Source organism: Oryctolagus cuniculus, chromosome 18, assembly GCF_964237555.1.
Source record: "Oryctolagus cuniculus chromosome 18, mOryCun1.1, whole genome shotgun sequence".
Taxonomy (NCBI): Eukaryota; Metazoa; Chordata; class Mammalia; order Lagomorpha; family Leporidae; genus Oryctolagus; species Oryctolagus cuniculus.
The window spans coordinates 61,238,612-61,263,062 of NC_091449.1; the positions used below are offsets into that span (position 1 = coordinate 61,238,612).

Here is a 24,451-nt window from a genome sequence, read left to right on the forward strand (position 1 = left end):
GATAGTTTTAGGTTCAGAGGAAAATGGAGCCAAAAGTACAGAAAGCTCCCATATTCACCGGCGTATCCCCCAGCCTTCACTGTTTCCAATGTCACATACCCATGAGGCCATTCGTGAGAGCCGTGAATCTACACGGGCAGATCACTGTCAGAGTCCACGCCCTCCGTGTTGTGCATCCTGCGGATTTTCACAGTGGATAGTGACGTGTATGCATCATATAGCGTTGGCACAGCACATCACACATCGTCGCAGACTTCCCCACTGCCCTGAAAGTCGTCTTTCCTTCGCTTTCCAACGTCTTGGAGCATGCATCAAAAATGCCTTTCCGGTCTTTGAGCTTTGAAAGTATGCCACAAGCCCAAAATCTGGGATCTGCTGAGGCTTGCCCCAGATCTCCAGTGAGAAAGAGGAGGCAGCAGGAGGCTGACAGGGGGGTCACGGCCACTTTTGGACACTATGAAGGAGATCATCTCCATTGCATAGATCTGAGCCACTCTGGGAAAGGGGATGTTTTGTTAAGAGACTTTGCCATCACTTCTGAATAGCTGTGACCCCTCTGAGTGCACAGGTGTCTTTGTTGAGAACGAATTTCCTCTTCAGCCTTAAAGACCTCAGCAAGTTGGCGTTTGCCATCCATGTGCTTGCTCAGTAGACCTGCCTGATGTGACTTTTCTATCACCCTTTCTCTCCAGGTAATTTACTGCTGGGAAGATAATAAACTCTCTAGGTTGATGCTCAGAAAGTCAAATATGCCATGAATGTTACATTCTGGGGTATTTGTGCTTAAAGAGGCAATATTTACTGAGATGGAGGATACATCTAACATAACACACCGCCATGCATTTCTGTGAGAAAACACTGATGTTGAGACACTGACCTGCGTGATGACCAGATGAATTATCTGCGAAAACTTAGCATCTCCTGATGTTCTTTTGAGATCACAGGGCAGAATTATATCAGCATGAGCTGATGTTTTTTTCCCATCTACTTGTAAAAAGAGTCACAGCATGAGTGCTTTAGGCTTGAACTTGTCAACAGCCCGAGCCACGCAATGGAGATAGAGTTGTCACCTGTCTCCGGGACTGAAGCGCCAGAGCAGGTGTTTCTGTGGGAACCGGGACCCTCCACCGCCACGCGGCTTTAATCATGGATCTTCCTTCCACTGAAATGCTCGCGATCCGTAGCTCCATCGTCTTACTGAGGAGTGTCTCTTCACACGGAGTCCACCTCTAAGAACTTAAGTCAAGATATTTTGCCGCCGGCGCCGCGGCTCACTAGGCTAATCCTCCGCCTAGCGGCGCCGGCACACTGGGTTCTAGTCCTGGTCGGGGCGCCGGATTCTGTCCCAGTTGCCCCTCTTCCAGGCCAGCTCTCTGCTGTGGCCCAGGAGTGCAGTGGAAGATGGCCCAAGTCCTTGGGCCCTGCACCCCATGGGAGACCAGGAGAAGCACCTGGCTCCTGCCTTCGGATCAGCACTATGCGCCGGCCATAGCGCGCCGGCCGTGGCGGCCATTGGAGGGTGAATCAACGGCAAAAAGGAAGACCTTTCTCTCTGTCTCTCTCTCTCACTGTCCACTCTGCCTGTCAAAAAAAAAAATATTTTGCAAACAGTCATTTATGTATGTGAATCTCTGAGTTGGAAATAGAACTTGTATTTGGCAAGCACCAAATTAACATTGAAAAGAAAGAAAAGAGGGCTCTCTTCTCCCTGTTTAATCTCAAGGCTTTTCCTGCCTAGAGCCTGCAGTGCATTGTGTAAGCTTGTATTTTACAGGGAAGATGGCAGTGAGGAAGGGTGAGTAGGGAGGTGAGGATGGGAGGTGGGGGGCACCACTAATCCTCTGTTCTTTTGTTTGTGCAACAACTCAATTTACTGTCACCACATCAGCACATTTTGTTGCAAATCTCAGTACCCTCTCACTTTCGTTTTACTTAATGCATTTCTGCGTTTTCCCAAGGCCACATGAGTTGTTTTCTTGCAAGTGGCACGCCTGCCTCAAATAACTAAAATTGCCTGGGTCTTGGAATCTGAGCTTTCATATTCTCCCATATATTATTTGGTCCTATTGTTCCTTAACTTGCTCATCATTCACACTGTGAAGGAAATTCCATTTGGTCCTTTTAAGACGGCCAGACTGGCTGACTTAAACACTCGGCCCCAGTTCCTTCTGGAGATTTCAGTTCTTTATTGAAATGGCCCTTTTAATGTCATCTTTAATTTAATCAAATAGTGTCATCAAAATAACATTTACTCTATTACTGCAAATTCACTGCATTATTAACTAGTGTAACTAGACAAAAAAAGATGGTACAAACCCCCATGGAAATATATACTTACTGTAAAAATGGATACAGTTCATAGATGTTCTATATTTAATTTGCAGTTTCAAAGCACTCTCTATGGAGAGGTTTTATGGTTCTGAAATAATTTAAAAACACACTTTACTACAATCCATAGCAGGTAGTTTTTTGCCAATTTGAGAAGTTATGGTGTCTTGTACTTTCCAAAGTAACCTGAATCGTGTTTTCCAGCAGTGACTATACCTTCCTGCCATTAGAAACGGGAGTCCAGCCTGCCTGAGGGGTGCTCCAAGCAAGGATTTCCTAGTTTGCCTTTGGTACCCTCAAACAACTCAAATATAAATGACCTGGTATGTGCAGTTGTCACCAGGACCCAGTTAGTTCAGTGGAAAGTATTTACTCATCAGTGCCATGTTGGGTAGTTTGATCAGAAAACAAGACATCACTGGGGCATGGGATGCAGAGTAAGAGGGTTGAGTGTTTTAAAATTTTTACCTTTGACTAAAAAAAAGGTCTGTTGCATTCGGCCCCACAGGTTTGGCATAGCAGAGTGGGAAGAGCCCAGGACCAGGAGAATCAGTCTGGGTTCAAGATCTTAAGTAATTTTCTAGGCCTTACTTCTTCTACTTGTGAAAAGCAGTTCTATGATACTGAGAGATTTAACATCCAAATCATTGAAACATTTAAAAAGTGCTCCTCCTTCCAAGCTTTCTTGAGATAAACACAATCATCCATTAGAATTTGTATCAGAACTTACTGTTGGCTCTTTCTTTGTACAGTCTGAAAATGAAGCATTAGTGGATCATCTGTGCTTCAAGATTTTCATTCTTCTCATTACTGAAAAATTCTGTTCCTAAAAGGATACTGGACAGACTTAGAAATAAGGATATTAAACTAAATTCACTTATTTTCAAAAGATATATATTTTTTACAAATTGCTGTATCTGCCAGCCATCAAGTGCTACCCTGCATCCTGTGAAAACACAGATAGAAAAGACAAAGTTTCTGTGTTATTAAAGTTTAAGTCTAGTAGGGGACACTACATTTTAAAGGTAAGAATAATAATTCAAATGCACATTAGAAACCTTCACAGGGTTAGCCATCCATCTGTCCACCTACCTGTCCATCTATCCAGCCATCTACCCAATTGTCCGTCCGTCCATCCATCCATCCATCCATCCATGACCTTCTAGAATGTCAGTACCAGTAATACTAATTCACAGTGTAATATGAAGATAGATGTCTTGGTTGAAGAACAAAGAACTTGTCAAAATTTGCAGGATAAAGTGGAGGTCCATACACAGATGAGACCCCAAATAAATCTGACATAAGAAGAGCGGAAGCCTTTCTAAGGCCAGATGGGTAAATCCAAGACAAGCGATGAGAAGGTGTGCTCCACCAGTGGTTCTCAACCCTGCTGCAGCCATCAGGGGAACTGGCAAATATCCAGATGCCTGAGTGCCTTTTCTAGAGTCTGGCTTAATTGGGTAAAGGTACACCATGGCACCTGGAATTTTAAAGCTCCACACATGGTTCTGATTTATAACTAAGGCTGAGAACAAATGGAGTATGTGAGGGGAGATCTTTCTGGAAGAGTAAAGGAAGCACCACTGTGTCTGTGTCTTAGGTCTGTCAGTTAGTGGGTGTGGTGTATGGTGGGCCAAACCTTTTTGAAGGTTAGAGTTTAAAGACATTTGGCCATATGTCATAGGGTTAAGGGGGAAGGAGTTGTGTTGAGTCTTTTATGGTAGGGACCAGACTGTGCTGGTAATTACATGTTCCAGGCACCTATGTCCCAGAATAAATTGTTGCTAGCACTTGCCTTGCAGTGCTGGACATGGACACTGGCCGTAATTTGGATAATAGGTCAAAGATAGCCCCATATTCAACTAAGAAAGACAAAAAATGTCAGAAACAAGGGCTCCACATCCTTTAAGGCAGTGGTTTGCTGTGGTACATTCAAAATCAAGTCAGTGTTGTTGGCTGCTGAATCATCCTTCAGCTATCTGGACTTCTTCTCTGACAACCTCAATACAAAATAAAAGGAGACTGTCACCCAGTGGAAATCATTTACTTGCTTTAGATTAAAACCATTAGAGATCACAACACCTGTCTCATTTTGTCACATTATTACCATGGAGAGAAATATATCCATAACTTAAGTATTTATGGAGTCAGACACAAAATAGATACATTGGTAAGAAAGAGAGAGATGATCCCTCCCTTCAAGGTCTTCACAATCTGGAGAGGACCCTGGAGTAAATAAGGAAGGTCAATCCAGCACAGTACTCATAATAATTCCCTGTGTCGTCAGCTATGGTAGAGGTACACAGCGGTTAGTTTTAAGAATGTATCTAACTTAGGGAGTTGCTTTCTATTTGGTTATCTTATTTTTTTCTTGTTAAACCAGCATAATCTTCAGTTGAATCTCTGCCTTCATTGTTGCATTTATTATATACATGTGTAGCTCTTTTGAAGAGTTGATGTTAAACGTAAAGAACTTCAGAACCTCTGGGGCTTGCTTTGGTACCTGAATCCCCTTAGCTTCCTGAAAGTAAAAGAATCAATAGTGTATTCTCCACTGAATATCTTTGGAGGAAAGAAATGACTCACATGTAATTGGACATCTCAGAAGGTAATCAGCTCCATAGATCTGTGCTTCCTGACCTGCAGGCCCATGTAACTCAGATGTTCTCAAAGGCATGAGTTTTCTTGAAAAAGAAACTCAAAGCAAGCATCCAGTGGTTGTGGTCCAGAGCCTGCTCCCCTAAAATCCAGTTGATCCTTCATGCAGGATATCAGATAATAGAATCTTTATATAGGTTAGTAAGAAAAAGTGAGTAAAATTGCCATTTTTAACTGTCTTTTTTAAAAATAGCAATTATGTAATTAGACTGATGATCCCATATTGAATGTGGCTAAGGAGGTGTGGTTCTCTGTAAAACTAGTTGGGGTAAGGAAATTTTGTCTTTGACCTTCAGAGAATCTGTGGTCCATCATGTGGCCCAAAGATAAAGCTCAGCAGATATATAGTTACAGGGTGGATGCATGGCTGGGTAAGTGAAAGTTAGGTGTATGAGTAGACAGAGATGTGGATGGATGACCTTGGTCCTCCAGCTGTTATGTGCAGGAGCACCCTTGTATGCATGTGTTAAGTAATCAGCATATTCTGGGGTATCACTCTTAGAGATTCTGATTTGGTAAGTGTGGACAGGAATGTGGAACCTTTATTTTTTAAACCAGTGTGCAGGTTATCATAGTTAGAGATAACTTTACCATATTGGCTCCTAGTTCATCTCTGTTCTTGCTAAATCTTCCATTTTATTGACTCTGAAAAATTATTCCATAGTTTCATATTGTCTGCAAGTAGAAGGTGCTGCCTTCAACTTTCTGTCAGAGACAATTTAATAAGCATTGGAGGTGTACCTGGAAGGTCTCTGTTACCAGAACCAGCTCTCCTGTCTTTGTCAAGGCCATCCTTCCAGGATGCTCTTTGAACAAGCCTGGATGCCCCTTCTCCTGTAATCCAGTGGATCAGGCCACAGGGGAGCTTTGGAAAGGGTGAGCAATGGAGAAAGTTTTGCCTTCTGGTCTGGAATGTCTCCCAGAGGAGAGTCAGTGGGCCTGACTGTCCATGTCTAGAGGTGATTTAGAAAGGGATTCTCTCCTGTCTGTCCTAATGGCCAAGTATCACATCAGAGGGCAGATATCTGAGGCCAGGGGAGGCATCATCTATTTGTTCCAGGAGGAATCTGATTACAAAGGAGAGAAGAAAAACCCCAAGGACCCTGGGCAGGGTGAGAAGGCTGAGGAGTTTCATCATTCATCATTTCCTGGTTTACTCTCAGCAATAGCATTGCTTACTAAGCAAGTGAAACCTTTCCCATTGAATTTAAATGCTTAAACAGGGGCTGGTGCCTTGGCTCACTTGGCTGATCCTCTGCCTGCGGCGCCAGCATCCCATATGGGCACTGGGTTCTAGTCCCAGTTGCTCCTCTTCCAGTCCAGGTCTCTGCTGTGGCCCGGGAAGGCAGTGGAGGATGGCCCAAGTGCTTGGGCTTCTGCTCCTGCATGGAAGACCAAGAGGAAGCACCTGGCTCCTGGCTTTGGAAGCTGTGGCGGCCATTTGGGGAGTGAACCAGCAGAAGGAAGACCTTTCTCTCTGTCTCTCTCTCTCTCACTGTCTAACTCTGTCAAAAAAAAATGCTTAAACAATGTATTCTGGTCAGACAGTTCTGTGAAATGGTTTTCCAGGTGAAGGCATCAGAAAGTACCTATCAGGAAAAAGAAGAGGGCATTCAGAGCCACTTGAATCAGAGTCTGACTTGAAATGTGTTGTACCTACTGTAAGGCGCACACACAACAGGCTCTTCAGGATGTTAGTGGAAATGCGTACTCTGAAGAAACTACGCATGGCTCGCAAAACATTTTTGCACCGTATTTATCTCTTAAATCCATTTTTCCATGAACTTTATTTACTTTTATATATTATAGTACAGAGCAATGAATTTTTACTTAGGTATACACATTTGTAAACACCACCCAAATTAAGATAGAAAATATGTCCAGCACCCCGAGAAGCTCATCTGTTTCTGATCGATGGGTCCCGTCATCAGTAAGAGATACTGAGTATTCTGACTTCTATCACCAGAGCTTTCTGTTCCTGAGTCATGTTCAAGTCGGATCCTGCAGTATGCATTGTGCAGTGTCTTGCTGCTTTTGCCCATCATTATGTTGGGAGGTTCACCCACAGTCTCCTTCCTTTCCTTCCTTTCCTTCCTTTCCTTTCCTTTCCTTCCTTTCCTTCCTTTCCTTCCTTTCCTTCCTTTCCTTCCTTTCCTTTCCTTCCTTCCTTCCTTCCTTCCTTCCTTCCTTCCTTCCTTCCTTCCTTCCTTCCTTCCTTCCGCAGAGAGACAGAGAGAAAGGTCTTCCTTTGCCGTTGGTTCACCCTCCAATGGCCGCCGCGGCCGGCATGCTGCGGCTGGCGCACCGCGCCTATCTGAAGGCAGGAGCCAGGTGCTTCTCCTGGTCTCCCATGGGGTGCAGGGCCCAAGCACCTGGGCCATCCTCCACTGCACTCCCGGGCCACAGCAGAGAGCTGGCCTGGAAGAGGGGCAACCGGGACAGAATCCGGCACCCTGACCGGGACTAGAACCCAGTGTGCCAGCGCTGCAAGGAGGAGGATTAGCCTACTGAGCCGTGGTGCCGGCCCACCCACAGTATTTCATTCTGTAATGCTGCATAGTATGCTGTCTCCCAATAGTTTATTATTATGAAAAATTTCAAACAAACAAAGTTTGAAATAAATGAACAATAATATTCATCTGTGTACTGCGTAGATTCTCTCCGCTTGGATCTCTTATCCATCATGGTTTTGACTAGTTTCGAAGTAAACTGCAGACAGTAGTCACTTCACTCTTAACCACTGAAGCAGGTGTATCATTTTTGCATTATTGGACTAGAGTTCGACATTTGCTTATGGTTGTTTTCTTGGGTATGTGCTTCTTTCCTAGTATTTAGGGTGATGCCATGATAAAGCTATTAAGAGCCAACATTTGTCGAGTGTGGGTTTCATAGCAGACATTGCGCTGAGCACTTGACACATGCGTATTTTGTTACTTGCATTTTAAGATACATAAACTGAGCCTTAAGGATCCTAGGTGCTTTGTCTAGGTTTACAGAGAGACTGGCTCAACCCTGGATTCTGGCTGACTTCTACAGCCAGGCACCCGTCTGCAATTCACTTCTGCTTCAAATTCCATTGTTGCCTCTTTCTGGTTGTGTGCCTTTGGGCAAGTGAACTCACCTCTGTGAACCTCAGTTTTCCTCATCAGTAAAATGAGGACAGTAATAGCAGTGCCAAAGAGTTATTTTTGATGACTGAGACTTTAAATGCCTAGTAAAATTCCTTTCTCATTCAGATTCACAGTCTAATGCTTTCCACTAGATGACTTGGAAACTGTTAACATCTGGTTACTTAGCCCAGTGTTGCGGTGATTGGTGCTGGTTTTTGTCTTGGCCTTGTCCTTGCTGCTTTGTGATATTCCATCTAAGCGGCTCCCTCTGCAAACACAAACTCTGCTCTTCTCTCCCTCTTCTCTCAGTGATGTTATAATATCTGGAGGCTTATTGATTATTTGTTTGATTCTATTGTGGGCACAGGAGCAGTTCTTAGATTAACACTATTAGATTTTCCTCAACAGTATTGCCGTGGTTTATACAATTGGACGAAACGGGTGATCTAATTTGGACTCAATTTGCTCTAAAATAGAGCTGCAGGAGGGAGGTGCTGTGATCCAGTTCTGAGACGAAGAACAAGGATGGAAAAAGTTATCTGCAGATGCTATCTGTGTGCCTCATCAATTCTGGATACACTCTATGAGCAAGTCTGAGGATTCTAAGACTTTTTACTTGGTTTCTTTTCTTTCCTGTGAGCTAAAGAACCTACCTTTGCCTATTCATCTGAGGTATTAAGCCCACTGATATAATTTATTTTTCCACATGAAATATCTCAGAAAAAAAATAGGTTGAGTTTGAAGCTCTGGGTTGAGACTATGGGTTGGTTAATGGTGATAACAGATATGTCAAAAACAAATACTTTTGGGGTAGCTCCTTCAAACAGAATCAAATGGAAGAAGTTGCTTGTTTTCTTTCTCTGTGCACCACCTACACTGGCATGTAGATAAAGTTGTGATCAAAAAATTTTTTTTCAAAAACCATTCCTCTAATATTAGATATTTAGACTGCTTGTTTATTTTCCTCAATATAAATAAGGCCAAAAAGTAGCATGTCAGAGTGTTACACTAATAGGTATTCAACTACTTCCTGAGATGAGATTTCCGGAAGAGGAATCACTGTCTAAGGGTACACACTCCTTTAAGGAGCGTAAGCATACTGCAGTTTGGTTTTTCTCATGACCTCGTCAATATCATTGAAAATGGGAATCTGAGAGTGAGCGTTTGGCCTAGGGATGCAGGTGCTGATTGAGGTGCCCATGTCTCATATCCCATGCCTGGGTTCCTCTACCAGTTCCACTACACATTCCAGCTTCCTGCTAAATGAGCACCCTGGTAGGCAGCAGGTGATGGCTCAAGTGGTTGTGTCCATGCCACCCATGTGGGCTCCCGGCTTTGATATGACCAGTACCAGCCATTTCAGGAATTTAGCCAGTGGACCCACAGATGGGAGTTAACTCTGTCTCAAATAAACACAAAAGAAAAATGGTGGTCTGGATTCAAATCCTGTGTGTACTACCCGTTTCCTGTTCTACCTTGGGGAAATACTTACCTGCTCTATGCCTCAGATTCCAAATCTGTGAGTTGGGAAAAATAATAATGCCCACCTCATAGAGGTGTTGTGAGGACTACGTGAGTGAACATATATAAACCATATAGACTGTCTGTCATGTAGTAAAGGCTTGGTAAATTTTAGCTTTTTTAATTACGAACTATTGTTATGGTCTTTACCGGAAGAAGGGTGTATGGAATACATAAATCAAAGTCTCCCTTGATCTAGTATTTTCTTTTTTTCCTTCTAGAACTCTCCCCATAGTCATTCACCAGGCCCTGAGATCCCTGATATTTGCTTTGTGGGTTTCCCCAAGTTTACCAACCTCTCTGAGAAGCCCATCGACACTGAGGTGTCTGGAAGCAAAGGGACAAGTTTCTGATCCAGATTATATTCCACATGAATAAATCCAGCCCTGACCAATTGGGAGGCGACAAATCCTGCCCCACTAGAGTTTCAAAAGCAGCTAAGAGAGGACATAGCCGACTGGAGCCATGCAGATTTGACTTGGAAAGGTCCGGTGGACATTAGATTCCCACTGGATGCAGGGTCCCCATGCACAGCCAGGAGCTGACTCAGGGGACCTCAGGAGCCAGCAGCTTCAGACAGTGGCACAGAAGTTGGGAAAAGCAAGAGGCAGGATGGAAGACGCGGGGAGTGCCTGGCATACACGAGCTCTGTGGGAGCATCCCGGGACCCAGCAGCAACAGCAGGAGGAAGGGGAAGCAGGGACAGGAAGCTTTGCTTCCTTTCCCCCAACCCCAGCTCTCTGTTCTCACTGCTCATCCAGCAGGTAGTCCCAGATGTTAAAAATAGTGTGAGTGTGTCTGCGTGACCTCCTTTCCTCTGGGTTCTGTAGGAGTAAGGAGTGGGTGTATTAATCTCCTTGTTGCCATCTCCTAGCACAGTGCATGGTCTGTGGGAGAGCCATATGTATAAGGAAATATATGAATGAATGAATATATGCCTTCCAGGCTATCCAGACACTGTACCCCATAGGCCTCTTTCAGGGGCGATGACCACCAATCCAGGGACCATGTGCTCTGAGCCATGGACGTTCTGTGTGAATGGACCCAAATCATCATTGCTGATAGCAAGGGAGAACAAATCCTGCTGGTGGCCAAGTTGTTCTCCAGGAGTTCTCACCGACATCACAAAATGGGGGCAACAGTTACAATTATGGATACAACAATGAATGCATCCTTGTTAACCATAAGAAACTAAGGGACATTATGTTGACTGCCGTAAGTTCATTTCGTGTGCAAACTTTGACCTCAAAGCAATGGCATGGGCTTTCCCAAGGACCCTGTTAAGAGATTCAGGGTGGTGATGATAAGCACGAACCCCAGCTGCCATGGCGGTTGATAACCGGGCGAGCAAAATGTGTCTTTCTTTTTTTCTTTCTTTCTTCTTCTTCTTTTTTTTTTTTTTTTAAAGCTATGCTCATTGGTTTTAGGAATCATTAGCATGGTAAAGATTAAAGCTATTGGAGATAGCACAGATTGTTTCATTTTATTATGTTCAATTGGATTGGATCCGAGCCATTTGCAAAGTGCAGTATTACCATAAGAAGGGACTTGGAATGTTTGTCACATAATACCCCTTCTTGGAGAAGGCAGTTTCTTAAAATTGGAAAAAGGAAAAAAAAAAAAAAAGACTTAAAACAGCAAGGCTTTCTTCTGCTTTCAAATGTGCAATGGAGTAGAACTTCCTGGGTCCATATGGGCTGCCTGGAACCTGGAACGAGGTCCTTGCCTTTTTATGTCCTTCATGGAGAACTGGCATACAATTGTAGGAGAGTGGCGTCTCATGGAGCCCAGAGTTAGACAACGCTCTTATGGCTGTTTCTCGGTCGAGTCTTACTGGTTTTCATGCAGAATCCACTCACCAAACTTCAGGGGCCGAAGCCAGGAACATAAGCTCGGAACCTTGCCCTGGTCTTTCAGCCAGAGCTGGTTCCTTGTACTTACCTTATGTTTTTTTATCCCACCCTAGGTACTGCTGATGAAAGAGTAGATTATATTATGTGATTCCATTTATATTAATAACATCAAACGAGGCAAAGTTATAGAGACAGAAGGTATAAGAGTGGTTGTCAAGAGCTGAAGGCAGGCAGAGAGGTTGTGGGGAACAGCCAAGGGCAGCAGGATTCCTTTTGGGGTAATTCAAGTATTCTAAAATTAGTTATGGTGATTGTTGCCCAACTCTGTGAACAGACTAGAAATGATTGAATTGTATGCTTTAAATGCGTGAAGTTATCAAATGTGAATTATATCTAAATAGCCTTTCAAAAAAAAAACCTCATTTGAAAAATGTGTTGTGATTCCAATAGACTGAGACCCAGAGTCCCCCCAGGTATCCCCGTTCCAGTCTGGACCAGGACAGAAAACCCAGATGAGGCCTGAGCAATCCACCAACAGACTTGTCACCTCCCTTCAGGCATCTTGCTTCTGTTACTGCTGCCTCTGAAAGCCATCAGCCGTTTCAATGGCAACAGTGCTGTGTTGGCTCTGCATTCTATCATTGGGTTGATCCCTGCATGCTTATGCTTCTCTTCTCTTTGGTTTGTTGTTTACATGTAAACTCCTTGAGGACAGTCTCTGGTTCGCTGGGAGTTATTTTTAAATACTATCAGTTACAATGACCTCATGCCCAGAAGAATACTTGTGGAGAACATAACAATGAATAAGACATGACTTCTGCTCTTGAGAAATCAGTCTATTTGGGGAAACCAGGGAGGACTGAGTCCCGGGGCTTATGTTGGAGCAAGGTCTGAGTGATGCCCAGAACCTCCTCAAGTGTGGAGTAAGAGCGAGACATGCAGGGTAGCAAGAAGAGCATGGGGACACCCATGGAGCTAAGAAGAAACATCGTGCAATGCCAGAGTCGTGAGAAGCTTGCTGAGTATTAATGTGAGCACACAATTTGGAACAGTAGTGAAAGGGTACTTCAAACAGTTCATGGAAAATGCAATTAAAAGTATGAATTTATTTTGGTGCAAAAAGAATTTTAGGGGTAAGCATTGTGATGTAGTTGGTTATGTTACTGCCTGGGTCTCCCACACTCCATAGTGAAGTGGCTAGTTAGAGTCCTGGCTCCTCAATTTCTGGCCCAGCTTCCTGCTAATGTGCCTAGGAAGCAGTGGATGATGGTCCCTGCCACTCACATGGGAGACCTGGATGACGTTCTGGGGTTCTGGCTTCATTTTGGCCTAGTCCTGGCTGTTGCAGGCATTAGGGAAGTGAACCAGCAGATGGACGATATCTCTCCTTTTCTCTCTGTCTCTCTCTCATTCTGCCTTTCAAATAAATAAATATTTTTGAAATGGGAAAAAAAAGTTTGAAACCCATGTGTTGTCTTTTCAAACTACACATGTTCCATGTATTATGAAAAACTGTCTTGTATCCCATTTTTTATGGGTTAAAATAAACTCATACTTTCAGTTCCATTTTCCACAAGTTTTTTGGAGTACCCTTGTGTAGGTCATGTCTGAATATATTGTATACTATTCCTTCCTTCCTCCATATTAGTGATAATTCTTCTTGGTAACTAAACTTAGCTTATGACAAAAGGGAATATATTAGTTCATTTTTTTTTTTTTTTGACAGGCAGAGGTAGACAGTGAGAGAGACAGAGAGAAAGGTCTTCCGTTGGTTCACCCCACAAATGGCTGCCACAGCCAGCGCGCAGCACCAATCTGAAGCCAGGAGCCAGGTGCCTCCTCCTGGTCTCTCATGAGGGTGCAGGGCTCAAGCACTTGGGCCATCCTCCACTGCCTTCCCGGGCCACAACAGAGAGCTGGACTGGAAGAGAAGCAACCAGGACAGAACTGGTGCCCCAACCAGGACTGGAACCTGGGGTGCCAGCGCCACAGGTGGAGGATTAGCCTAGTGAGCCGCGGCACCAGCATATATATTGGTTCTTGTACCAGAAAATCTTGGAGTGATGCTTCAGGCATGGCTGGAGGCAGGGTCTCAAAAATACAGTTGAATTATTTGTCCCTTTCTGTGTTTTGCTGTGATGGTCTGTGTTTGACTTAATGTTATTCCAGGCTTCTCTGCCTTGTGAAGAGATGGCTGGCAGGAGAAACTCAGGGTCTTGTATGATATTAGCAACAACAGACGAAGACACCCTCACTCTCCCAGAACAGCAGTGTCCTTGGTAGGATCGGAGCCTTTGTCCCTGAGCCCATCCCTGTAGTGAGGAATTAGGGTATTTAATTAGCTGTGCAAGGTCACATGTCTACAAACATGGATATGAAACAGAACATTCTGTTTGACAACCAAGGTCAAATGGAGTAAAGAATGCTTTCCAGAAGAAGGCAAGGGGAGGAGCTAGTGGGACCACGACTGTTACTAGAAAATCTCATGCATCTCTCAGGATTTTTTTTTTTCCTGAGTTCTGGCATTAAGATAATGTTTCTGGTACCCTGCTTTTGTGATGTTGGACTCCCAACTCTTAGCTAAGGAGTTGACACACACACATCTGCTAGATTCCATAGAGGTAGGGCACTAACAGGAGCAAACTAGTTCATTTCTCCTCCTGGGACCTCAGTCTCCTCATTAGTCAAATGGGGTTAATAGTGTGGACCTGCCAGACCCCGGAGGAAGATCCATCGGGACCATTTGAGAGCATCACCATCCCTAGGCCATGGTCAGAGCTGGTCCACCTGCTGTAACCCGCCCCCTGACATTTTAGCAAACGTTGTCTGTCCGAAGCTCTCCCCTATACCCGGCACCAGCACCAGCAGGCCTCTCCCCCGAGAGCAGGTTGTCCCCAAGTACCCAGGAGGGGGCAGCTCTGGGCAGGTGGCAGAGCCGTGATGCTTCCAGCTGAAGCCGGGCTCCCTGGCCATCAGCTGCCATGCTCGGAGCGGCGTTCAAACAAAGAGCCAGATTTACATTCATGTGATGTTGCTGTTTGTAACGTTGAATACTTAAGACATCTGCTCAAAGTCGCGCATTAGAAGTGAATGGAAGGGGTCCAGCAGTGCTTTATGAGACGGGAGCTGTTAAGTGAGTGCCACATATTTCAAAGCAGGATCCTAATCAGACATTATTTATATCTGTAATATTTTACAAATTAAAAGCAGTGGAAGCCATCCCTAGAAGGATGTCGGCGGGCAGGGATGAAGGAAGGAAAAGAAGCAATAGCAACAAAAAAGCCTGAAGCCTCAGAGAGAGTCTGGCTGATCATCCCTGGGTCAGGGGAGGGCTGGAAAGTAGGAAATGCACCGTCATCAGCCGGTGTCTGAATGTGCCCTGTCATAAAGAGCGTCGCTGCACACCACACCCTCTTTGCGTGTCACCTACACAGCCGGTTTCTCTTTCCTTTCCAGCTCAGCCACCTTCTCCCCACTACCGGGAGGAGACTCCTACTTTATGATTTCTTTTACTTTAGTTCATTATGCTCTGAGATTCAGTGGAAACATTAAAAAATGGCCCTTAATTTTAATTAATGGCAAACTTAGAACAGACCCATTGAATAAATCTGTTCTCTGAACTTAACAAGTCTCCTCGCCTGTAAGGGCCTGCTGTCATTTTATTAGCACCGGAGCCTCGCAAAGGAACGGCTGAGTAATTGACAAAAACTGCAGGTAAGGCAGGAGACCCATAATTGATTCATAGGATCCCTTCCTCAGATCGCACTGAAGAGTTAATTATTTTTCCTGCAGTTGGGACTCAGCTGTTGTTTCCACTGGGATTAAACAGCTGTCAGCATTGTTAATGGCATCAAACTCATGCATTAAAATCCCCTCATTCCCTTCTCCTGCAGAGTGGGGGAAATCGCCGTGGCGTCCCCCTTTATGGAGGAGTGAAAATCCTAGGAAAGATAACGGCCCTTATTACAAAACCACAGACCGGAGCTTGTGTTGATGGAATCGAGTAATGAGTAATTAAGCCGCTTTGCACAAGTCAGGCTGTTGCGCTGGCATTTGGGTACTTACTTTGCCTGGGTGGAAGCAGCTGGGTAGACTGGGAAGGTGATAAAGGGAAGAAAAATAGAACTCATCTAGAACTCTCTGCACTTAAAAAAAATACAAATCAAAGTTCCCAAGTCATGGAAGAACTGAAAATGAATTCTCCTGCGTTCTTAAGGTAGCTGCCAATTTCTTCAAACATCTGTAACAACGTGTCTGATGAATAGCAAGGCTCTTCTCATTTTACTCGTCTTTGCGGGGTGAATTTTTCTTTCCTACTCTCCCAAATTGTCTGAGAGTTAACTTTGGGGTTCTAGCTTTCTTTGTCCTGCTTCATTTCATTTGTTTCCGCTTTTCAAAGCACCCTCTCAGCAAAGCAAAGTTTAAATCGTGAGCTCCATCCCCAAGAGAAAAATAAGTGCAAGTGTTGTGGGGTGTCTCCAGCAGCACAAACCCGAGCAGGTGTGGGAGCAGGGGCAACAGCATGGAGGGAAGAGCACCAGGACTTAGGAGCTGAGAGTGACCACTTCTCTGAAGAACACAGGATAGGGAAACTCCTGTCTCCAGCCAGAGAGAGGTGTGTATGGTGTGTGTGTGTGCAGACCCTTGTTCCCGCCTTCAGTTTATCTACTTCCCTGCCATTAGCACTCCTGGGAATATTCTGAGACCCTCTTGTGGCTAGTAGGCTTGCTTTTCCCTAGCAAGCAAGAACTCAATCAACATTTCAATTGAATGTTTAAAATTATTTTCTAACATGATTCGCCATTCTGAAAAAAAAAATCTCACATTCAGAACATGTGGACGACTCCCCCCCCCCCCCCCTTTCTGCCTCTGAAAGTGCAGTGTGGTTTCACAAAGAAAAAAGATCAGGAAAACTCAAGGTGGTTAATGCTTTCTGATGGAGAGGGAGGGAACAGACTGCTCAGAGAGCAGATTCTTCGGGGCTGTGTAAGGAGTAACTGTCTCTAATGAACCCACAGCTCAGAAGCCAAGCAGTTGTAAATGAATCACCCCCTTCCAGTCCAGATAATAAACTAGCAGAGTTTTATGTGTCACATCAATAAACATCCTAAGTGACTAGCACGCGGGTCTCCCCTCACGCGTGCCTCACGTAGCCTGAGCTCTGGAAAGACTCTCAGTGAGCCTCTACTTGGCTTCGCAGCAGCAGGCCGGTTTAAGATGGGAGAATTGATTTTGGCTAAAATGATCAACCAAAATAAACCGTGTGTCATTTTTCTGAAATACCTTGTGAGGCACTAGGAATTCTTTCACAGTTTGGTTTTGGGTTTAGCACCAGCCTAAATCTTACAGACTCAATGGGAGCATGACCTAACATCAGTGGCCCAGCCTAAAGAGCAGGACACATTTTCCTTCTGCAGAACACAGTTTACACTTACATTGGCCAAACCCGGAGGCCCTCGCTTTTGTCTCTAGGCTTGGGAGTCTCAGCTTTCAACCCTTTGGAATGGGATGTTTAAGGTGTAACCTTCCACGACCCACAACCCAGGCTGGGAGGCAAAAGTAATTTATTATCCAGTTTCCCATCCACCAGAGACCAGGGAGGCCTTGAAATGCTCAGATGCAAGCCAGATTCCACCAGCGCAGTCAAGCAATTTAATGAGGCCTCCCTGGCCACGGAGAGATGGACATTACCAGGCTTGTAAGGTGGGGCTTCCAAAGCCCCTCCTTTTTCCTGGTAAGAGTCCCTGAACGTCAGCGACCTCTAATTGTGGCCTAGCTGGGATCTTCCTTTGGCCTGGTCTTTCTGCCTTTCAACCCTAGACTAAAATTCATTGTTACCGTAAGAGACACTCTGCCCCCTAAAAAACAAAACAAAACAAAAAAACCCACACTGTCCGGCTTTGTTAAACAGTTAGCATTCAGGGAGCATTTATAAGAAAACATCCTGTAACCCTGGGGTTCTCTGGTGGGCCTAATGGTGCCCTCCAGGAGACATTTGGTCTTGCCTAGAGACATTTGTGGTTGTCAGAGTTTAGGACTGGGGGAGCTGGAGAGCTACCGGCATTGGAGGGGTCAAGGCCAGAGACACTGCTCACCAGCCCGCCATGAGCAGGCCTCCCAACAGGGGATTATCTGGTCCTGAAGGTACAGAATACCAAGGTGAAAAGCCTTGGTCTAGTCTGTTTCTGAGCCTTTTATCTCATTCTTAGCCCCAACCCTCGGCGTGTTTAGACATGAGTTTCCTGATTGACTTTGCCTCTCACTGTTCATAGCAGAGGTCTGCCGTGTAGCCACTGTATACAGTGTGCATTTTCTGCACTGGATTCATGAAGAGTGGGCAGTTTTTGCACCACCATCACCCCCACACCCCCCAGCCCTAAGAACTGATTTTGATGTCCTTGGAGGTATAGCCACTCCCCTTGGGAATGCATCACCCAAAAAAGTGCTTGTATCCACAGCAAACATGGAGCAAGGGAATGTAGTGATGCAATTAATTTTTAAAAATGATTCTGGCCGCAGCCGTGTGGTGGGTGAGAGGGACCAGGCAAGACCTGTACCTCCAGGGACCACAGAGACCCTGACCAAACCTTCCCTTCTGGCTTTATCGTAGGCAGCCACATGCCACCCCTCTCGCCCGCCTGCTGCACCTTCCTTCCACTGTTGATGGCTTGGCTTCTTCCTACCTTGTCTGCTGCCAGTGCTTGGAAACCTTTGTGACCCCGCCTGAATGGAGAGGCCACATCCTTTCCATGGTGTCTTTGTCCAGTGCCCCTTCTGGGTCCAGCAACGTCCTGGGGTATGCCATTGAACCTGAATACAAATGTCAAGATCACGTCTTCATTGTCCATTTTTGTCTTGTACACTCACTGTCACAGTAGGCACCTGATCGTTATTTCTTGGATGATGGAATAAACAAATGAATGGATGAATAAGGGCTTTTCTCTTTGCAAATCTCCTTGCATACTTTAATCTCGCCAGCATCTTGTGAAACACACCTACTTCTTTCTGATCTTCATTTTTAAGTAGTTTTGAAATGAGAACCCACGAGGCTGCTTTGGCTGCTGGGACCCCGAGTCCTCACACACTCCCAGCACTCAGAGCTGTGTGGTCAGAGTCTCAGATCCGGAGCTCATGATGTGCGTGGGCCTGTGACTAAGAGAACCACACGGCACGCGACAGCGGCAGCTTGGGAGGCCGAAGGAGCAAGTAATTTCTGAAGAAGGAACCAGGAGGCAGAGGAGGAGAGGCTGATGCGGTCGGAGGAGCCTGCACTCCGCCTTCACAGCTCGATCTCGGTCTCAATCAGGAATCCTCAAGTCGCAGGTGGTGGTGGCCTCAGCATCTCTGAGCCTTAGCGTCAGCAGCTGAGACAGAAAGGCCAGCTCCTGGATTCGAGTGAGGCCAGAAGAAAATGCAAAGAGAACAAGGGGCTCTAACAGACCCTACTCTGTCTCCCACACGCGAGCTATGTCTCTTTGGCATAACTACTATTTTAAATGTGTTTTCCGCGAGCCTAGTATTAGTGAGAATGCTTGTGGTGTCTGTCTGATGGCTGGGTAAGATGTAAATATGGAGGGAAGAGGGTTGGTGAGAGCAGAGCGTGTGTGCCCACCTCTACTCCCAGCCCCATTTTGCCCAGTCCCACCAAAAAAGGAACTCACTGGCTGACACTGGCCATCTCTTTTTGGTTAGCTCTCTGGTTTCAGTGTGGTGGTTCTGCCCAGCAAAGTCGCCTGGGATTTGGAACGGTCAGGTTCCATCTGAGGCTCTCGCAGGCATCAGCACCAGGGCCTTTCCACCGGCTCCGGGCAGTTTCGTGAGAGCTGTTACCTTCCCCTCCTTGCACCTGTAAGTGGGCTGTCGACGCCCTGCACATCTCTGAACCAAGTGTTTGTTTTGCACCCATCTGGTTGGTGAGATGTAGGCAGATGAGCCCTGAGGACGCAGAGCTGTCTCGGAAGAGGAAGGAGCAGGAGTATGGTGTCCAGTTAAGCAGGAGGTGTGGCCTCCCGCGGGATGCATAAGTCCTTGTAGAACCGTCCAGGGGGCTTGGAATGCTCCAGAGTGTATTCACCTGCCTGATTCATTACGACCAATGAAGCGCCTAGGGTGACCCTACTTCATTTTCAGCTCCTGGAAGCAAACACCAGGAACCATAAGGATAGCAGCTTGAGGAGCCTCTCTCTGTGACAGGACCCCTCTCTGGCCCTCAGACATGCACTCCCAGCTTCCCCTCACTGCCCAGCTTGTTCCGGGATGAATTCTATCTGGGAGCCACAAATACACAGAAAAGCACAGCAACTTCGGGCATTCTTGCTTTCCTGTTTTTAAAAACTGAGATGAAACGCACGTACCACGAGGTGAGCTGTCTTCAAGTGAACAGTTCAGTGGCAGTTAGTACATTCACTGTGTCATGCCGCTGTCACCTATGCCTAGCTCTAAGACATTTGTACTGCCCCACCAGTAAACCCTGTACAATCACAGCTTCTTCCCCGCTTCTGCTTTCTCTCTCTGCAGCTTGGCCTTTTCTGAGTGTTTCATATACGTGAGGTCATAGATTTTGTGGTCTTGTGTGTCTAGCTTCTATCACTTACCCTGATGATTTTAAGGTTCACCTGTGTTATAGCATCTGTCCCTAACTGGTTCCTTTGGTATGGCTAAATAGTACTCTGTTGTGTGATTATTTTCATTATTTTTTTTTTTTTAATTTATTTGACAGAGTTAGAGAGAGAGAGAGAGAGAAAGGTCTTCCTTCCGTTGGTTTACCCTCCAAATGGCCACTATGGCCAGAGCTATGCTGATCCGAAGCCAGGAGCCAGCTGCTTCTTCCTGGTCTCCCAAGTGGGTGCAGGCGCCCAAGCACTTGGGCCATCCTCCACTGCCTTCCTGGGCCACAGCAGAGAGCTGGACTGGAAGAGGAGCAACTGGGACTAGAACCCGGTGCCCGTATGGGATGCTGGCACCGCAGGCAGAGGATTAACCAAGTGAGCCACGGCTCCAGGCCCTATTTTCATTATTTGTTTATCCTTTCATCTGTTGGTGGCGTTGGGTTCTACCTTTTGGTCTTGTGGATAATGCTGCTATGAACATTGATGTACAAGTACTTGAGTCTTTGTTTTTGATTCTTTTGGGAATAAACCAAGAAGTGGGGTTGCTTGGCCATCTAGTAATTCTTTGTGACTTTTTGAGGAATTGTCGGAGTCTCTTCCACAGTGGCACCACTTTATTACACTTTGGCTTACTCTCCCCTTTCACGGGCTACCACATGGAATGACTTCATTTTCAGCGGACCACGGGCTGTATCTGTCTTAGCATCTCATCCCCTTTGTGAGAAGCCTTGAACTTCAATCTATTTTTCAGTCTAGATATAGCAAGTATATACTTTCCTTTAGAATATTCCTGGCACCTCTTTTTGTCTTTTGCTACATGGAGCGTGGACTACTCTTTACAAAAAGAATTCCTATCATTATAGGACATGTGGAATACACTGAACAGAAAGCACACAGAATTAAAACAAGCCCTCACAGTCCTGCCACCCAGACCCTGTATTTAGTTAATTTTCGTCTTTTTTTCCTTATGGCACATTAGTTAGGCATGAGTTTGGCTCCATGCAAAAGCTACTGTGGTTGCTACCAGCATCATCATCAACAGGGTAGGATTCATGTCTGTCTCAGGAAGGATGAGTGATGAGCTTCGCCGTGGAGCGGCTCCAATGCTGTGGCCTCTGTGCTGGGGATAGGGCTCCTGCCATGCCGGCTTTTGCCCAGGACTGGGGGGGGACAGGTCAGCATTCCTCACTCCTACAGATGAGCTGAATCTGGCTGGGGTTCCTGCTTACAAAGGTTCCACGCAGCCAGGCAAACAGAGCAGTGTCCAATGTGAATTAGGTTCAAAGAGACGTGTTGCTTGGACATCACAAAGACAATGAACACTGCCCATCTCCTAGAGCACAGTGCAGTCATCCCTGAGGCGTGAGATGCTAAGGAACCTGTGAGGATCCCTGGGGGCTCAGGATCTTGTTTCTTAGCTTGGGAGCTGGCCCTTGTGTCCCAGCAGGAAAACCCCATTGATCACCCTGTCTCCTGACTCCAGCCCTAAGTCTGTGCTGAACCACAGGTGCTCTTCACCTTGACAAGTACCTGGTTTATATTTTTAATTTGTGTTTATTTATCTGAGATAGAGTCAGAGGAGAGAGAAAGATAGGCAAAGCTTCTGTCCACTGATTCAACCCTCTCGTGTCTACAGTATTCAGGACTGGGCCAGGCCAAAACCAGGAGCTGGGAGCTTAATCCAGGTCTCCCACGTGGGTGGCAGAAACCTGATTACTTGTGCCGTAACCACTGCCTCCCAGAGTCTGCGTTGGCAGGGAGATGGAGTCAGGAGCCAAAGCCAGTCATCAAACCCAGTACTCCTATATGGGACATGGGTACCTAAACCAGCATCTTAACCATGAGGCTGAACACCACCTTACGTACGTATCTCGTGTTCAAATCTTCATTGTGAAGTAGGATATATTAGCTCCATTTTGCAGATAGGAAAACTGAGGTAGCTTGCCAAACATGACTCCTTTCCTTTAGAGTTTCCATTTCTTTCTTTTGGATGAGCTCTTTCACTGTTGATGCTGCCACACCAGTGTCCCTGGAATGGTTTCAGTTCTTCTGGCTATAATCAGGTCTACACAGTTCCTCCTTGAATTGGCAACATTACAGTGAAACCTCAGTTTTCACAATTAATTGTGCCTCTGTTCATTAAATTGGCTGTCAGGAAATCCAGCTTCAATTAAAATACTAACATTTAATTACAAGGCATTTTTGTATCTTCCCCCATATCTCAGGGTCCTATTTGTTGATGTTGCAATAATAATAATGACTGGTTATCCATAGCGGTGGGAACTACATGTGGCAATTTCAAATAAGGGTTAGACTTTTGACCTTGGAAGAGAGGCTAGTTCTAGTTACTCAGCTCATGTCTCCTGAGAAGACAGAAGTCGTGGTCCAGCTATGAGATTTGTTGCTTTCTGATTAAGCGTTTTACAGAGCTTAGTTTCATCAGCTGAAAGAGGAGAGTGGCATGGGATTATCTTGAAATTCCTCTCTATTTTTGAGAGAGAAATGACTGTAACTCTGAAGGACTGGGCTCCCTGAGCGATGTGCAGTGGCCCCGTTATCTCAGGGTTAGTGTTCCACCCCGCCCCTTTTTTTTCTGCCTTCAGAATATCGAGATGGAGTCATGTGAAGTCTGGAGAGTGGCCCCACATTTGGTTCTCAGTTATGGAGAGGTCCGTGCTTTATCGCCGTGTCTCGTATGTCAGGCAGTCGAACGTCCAGACCCGTGGAAGCCTCGCTAAGTCCCGCCTCTGGCTTCCCGGGTCTGGGTGTGAGCCATGGTCCTACCTGGGAGGGCCCCTGTGTACCGCTGGACTCACTTCACATCTGCGCGCGGTCGACATGCAGGCCTGGCTGTGTCCGCCGTCGGAAGCGGCCTCAACCACACCTCCCGACGCTGCTCTCTGACCAGGATTTCTCTGTGCGTGCCAGTGCCTGAGCCAGCCCATGATCTTCACGTGGATATTCAGAAACCCCGACGGAGAAGAATGCCAACAGGGGTCTGTCGAGCAGAGTCGAGAAAGCAGGCAGTGGCCCACGCAGCACCAGCCACGTTCAGGATGCTCTTCACACGGAGCCACAGTTAAGCCTACAGTAGCTGTGTGAGGTCAACACGATGTGCTCCATTGATAGGGCGAGACCCAGAGTAAAGAGAGTAGGTTCCCTGAGCTGACTTGGAGGTTCCGTGACTTCAAAGGCCGTGCTCCGGGCTCTGTGCCAGGTCCTACTCAGAAAGTTAAATGGCTTCAGACACTCAGCTGGGGATGCTGCAGGCTCCGCTCTGCAGGAGAGGTCCTTGGCAAGCACCAAGGCACCCTGTCTGGGACTGGCAGGATCTGTTTCAACATCGCGCGCCCAGGGTGCTGGGCTCACGCCGGGTGCAACCTGTTCTCTGCAGGATTTGGCCCCACAGGAGCCACACCAGGGCTGGACTAAACTCAGTAAGACTTGCATTCCTTCTCCTTCAGTGCTCAGAGAGTAAAAAGAGAGAGTGAGGGAGACGGGGAGGGAGAGAGGGAGGGAAGGAGAGGAGAGACCCAAAACCAGCCTCTTTTGTGCATCCACCTAAAAAATAGGAATGAACATTTGCATTCCTTTCAAGTGTGTTTGCAAAATACGGACAGGCAAGTTTGAATCACTTTGACTTTGAAAGCACGATTTGGAGCAATTATCTGGGGGAAAAATACCTGCTCTTCAGTAAATAGGCCTGTCCAAAAAGAGCGGTGGTACAGCCTGCTGTGGCTGGGGTGCACATGTGCACTGGTGAACTGGCCCCAGCCAATTAAGTAAGAGAATGTTGACTGCATCCAGGCCCTTCCTGGTCCACAGACAGATTCGTGCAAGTTCATTTTCATAGTGTTGTGTGTGTATCCTTAGACTGTAACTGACAGATCCCCACAGTGAATAGGGTAGGGAGTTATCAATTACATGGTTAGCTAGGCGCTGCACTTGGATGCTCCGTGGCTTCTTGACAGAGCAGGCAGGGGAGGAGGCATGGGCTAGTATTTCTGGTGCAAAAGGAATGTTAATATTTTAGGCTGGGATTCTCCGAATAGGTATGCTTATTCAGTTAGGAGAAGATGGGCATTTGAATCCAAACCCTAAAGAAGTTTGCATTAATAGTGATGACCAGAATATTCTCTCCTAAGATCTGTTTTCCTTATCAAATGAAAACCCTAAGGAGCTTCACTTTATTCCTCCTGTGATGGCTAAATTAATTTCATCAGGTTTTGATTTCCACATGGTGATGTTGTGAACAGTGCCCGAAATAATGAAATTACCTTGAGCAGATTGCTTATAAAACCATTTGCAGCGGCGAGGCAGTGATTGGGCCCATGCTTCCTTTGGCGGCAGTGTAATGTATTCCTTTGTTTTC

General features: G+C 45.9%; 1 protein-coding gene across 2 annotated transcripts in view; it reads left to right on the forward strand.

Moving 5' to 3' along the window:
- The window catches only part of WWOX (WW domain containing oxidoreductase), a 1,022,922-nt gene that overhangs the window by 789,660 nt on the left and 208,811 nt on the right, over nucleotides 1-24,451 (forward strand). The window contains exon 10 of one of the 2 annotated variants that reach the window (XM_070062786.1): nucleotides 1-24,451. This exon is cut by the window's right edge and continues 13,463 nt beyond it. The exons of the other annotated variant lie outside the window; for it this stretch is intronic. Coding sequence (XP_069918887.1) covers nucleotides 1-105 — 105 coding nt within the window. The 3' untranslated portion in view covers nucleotides 106-24,451. 2 annotated transcript variants of the gene reach the window in all.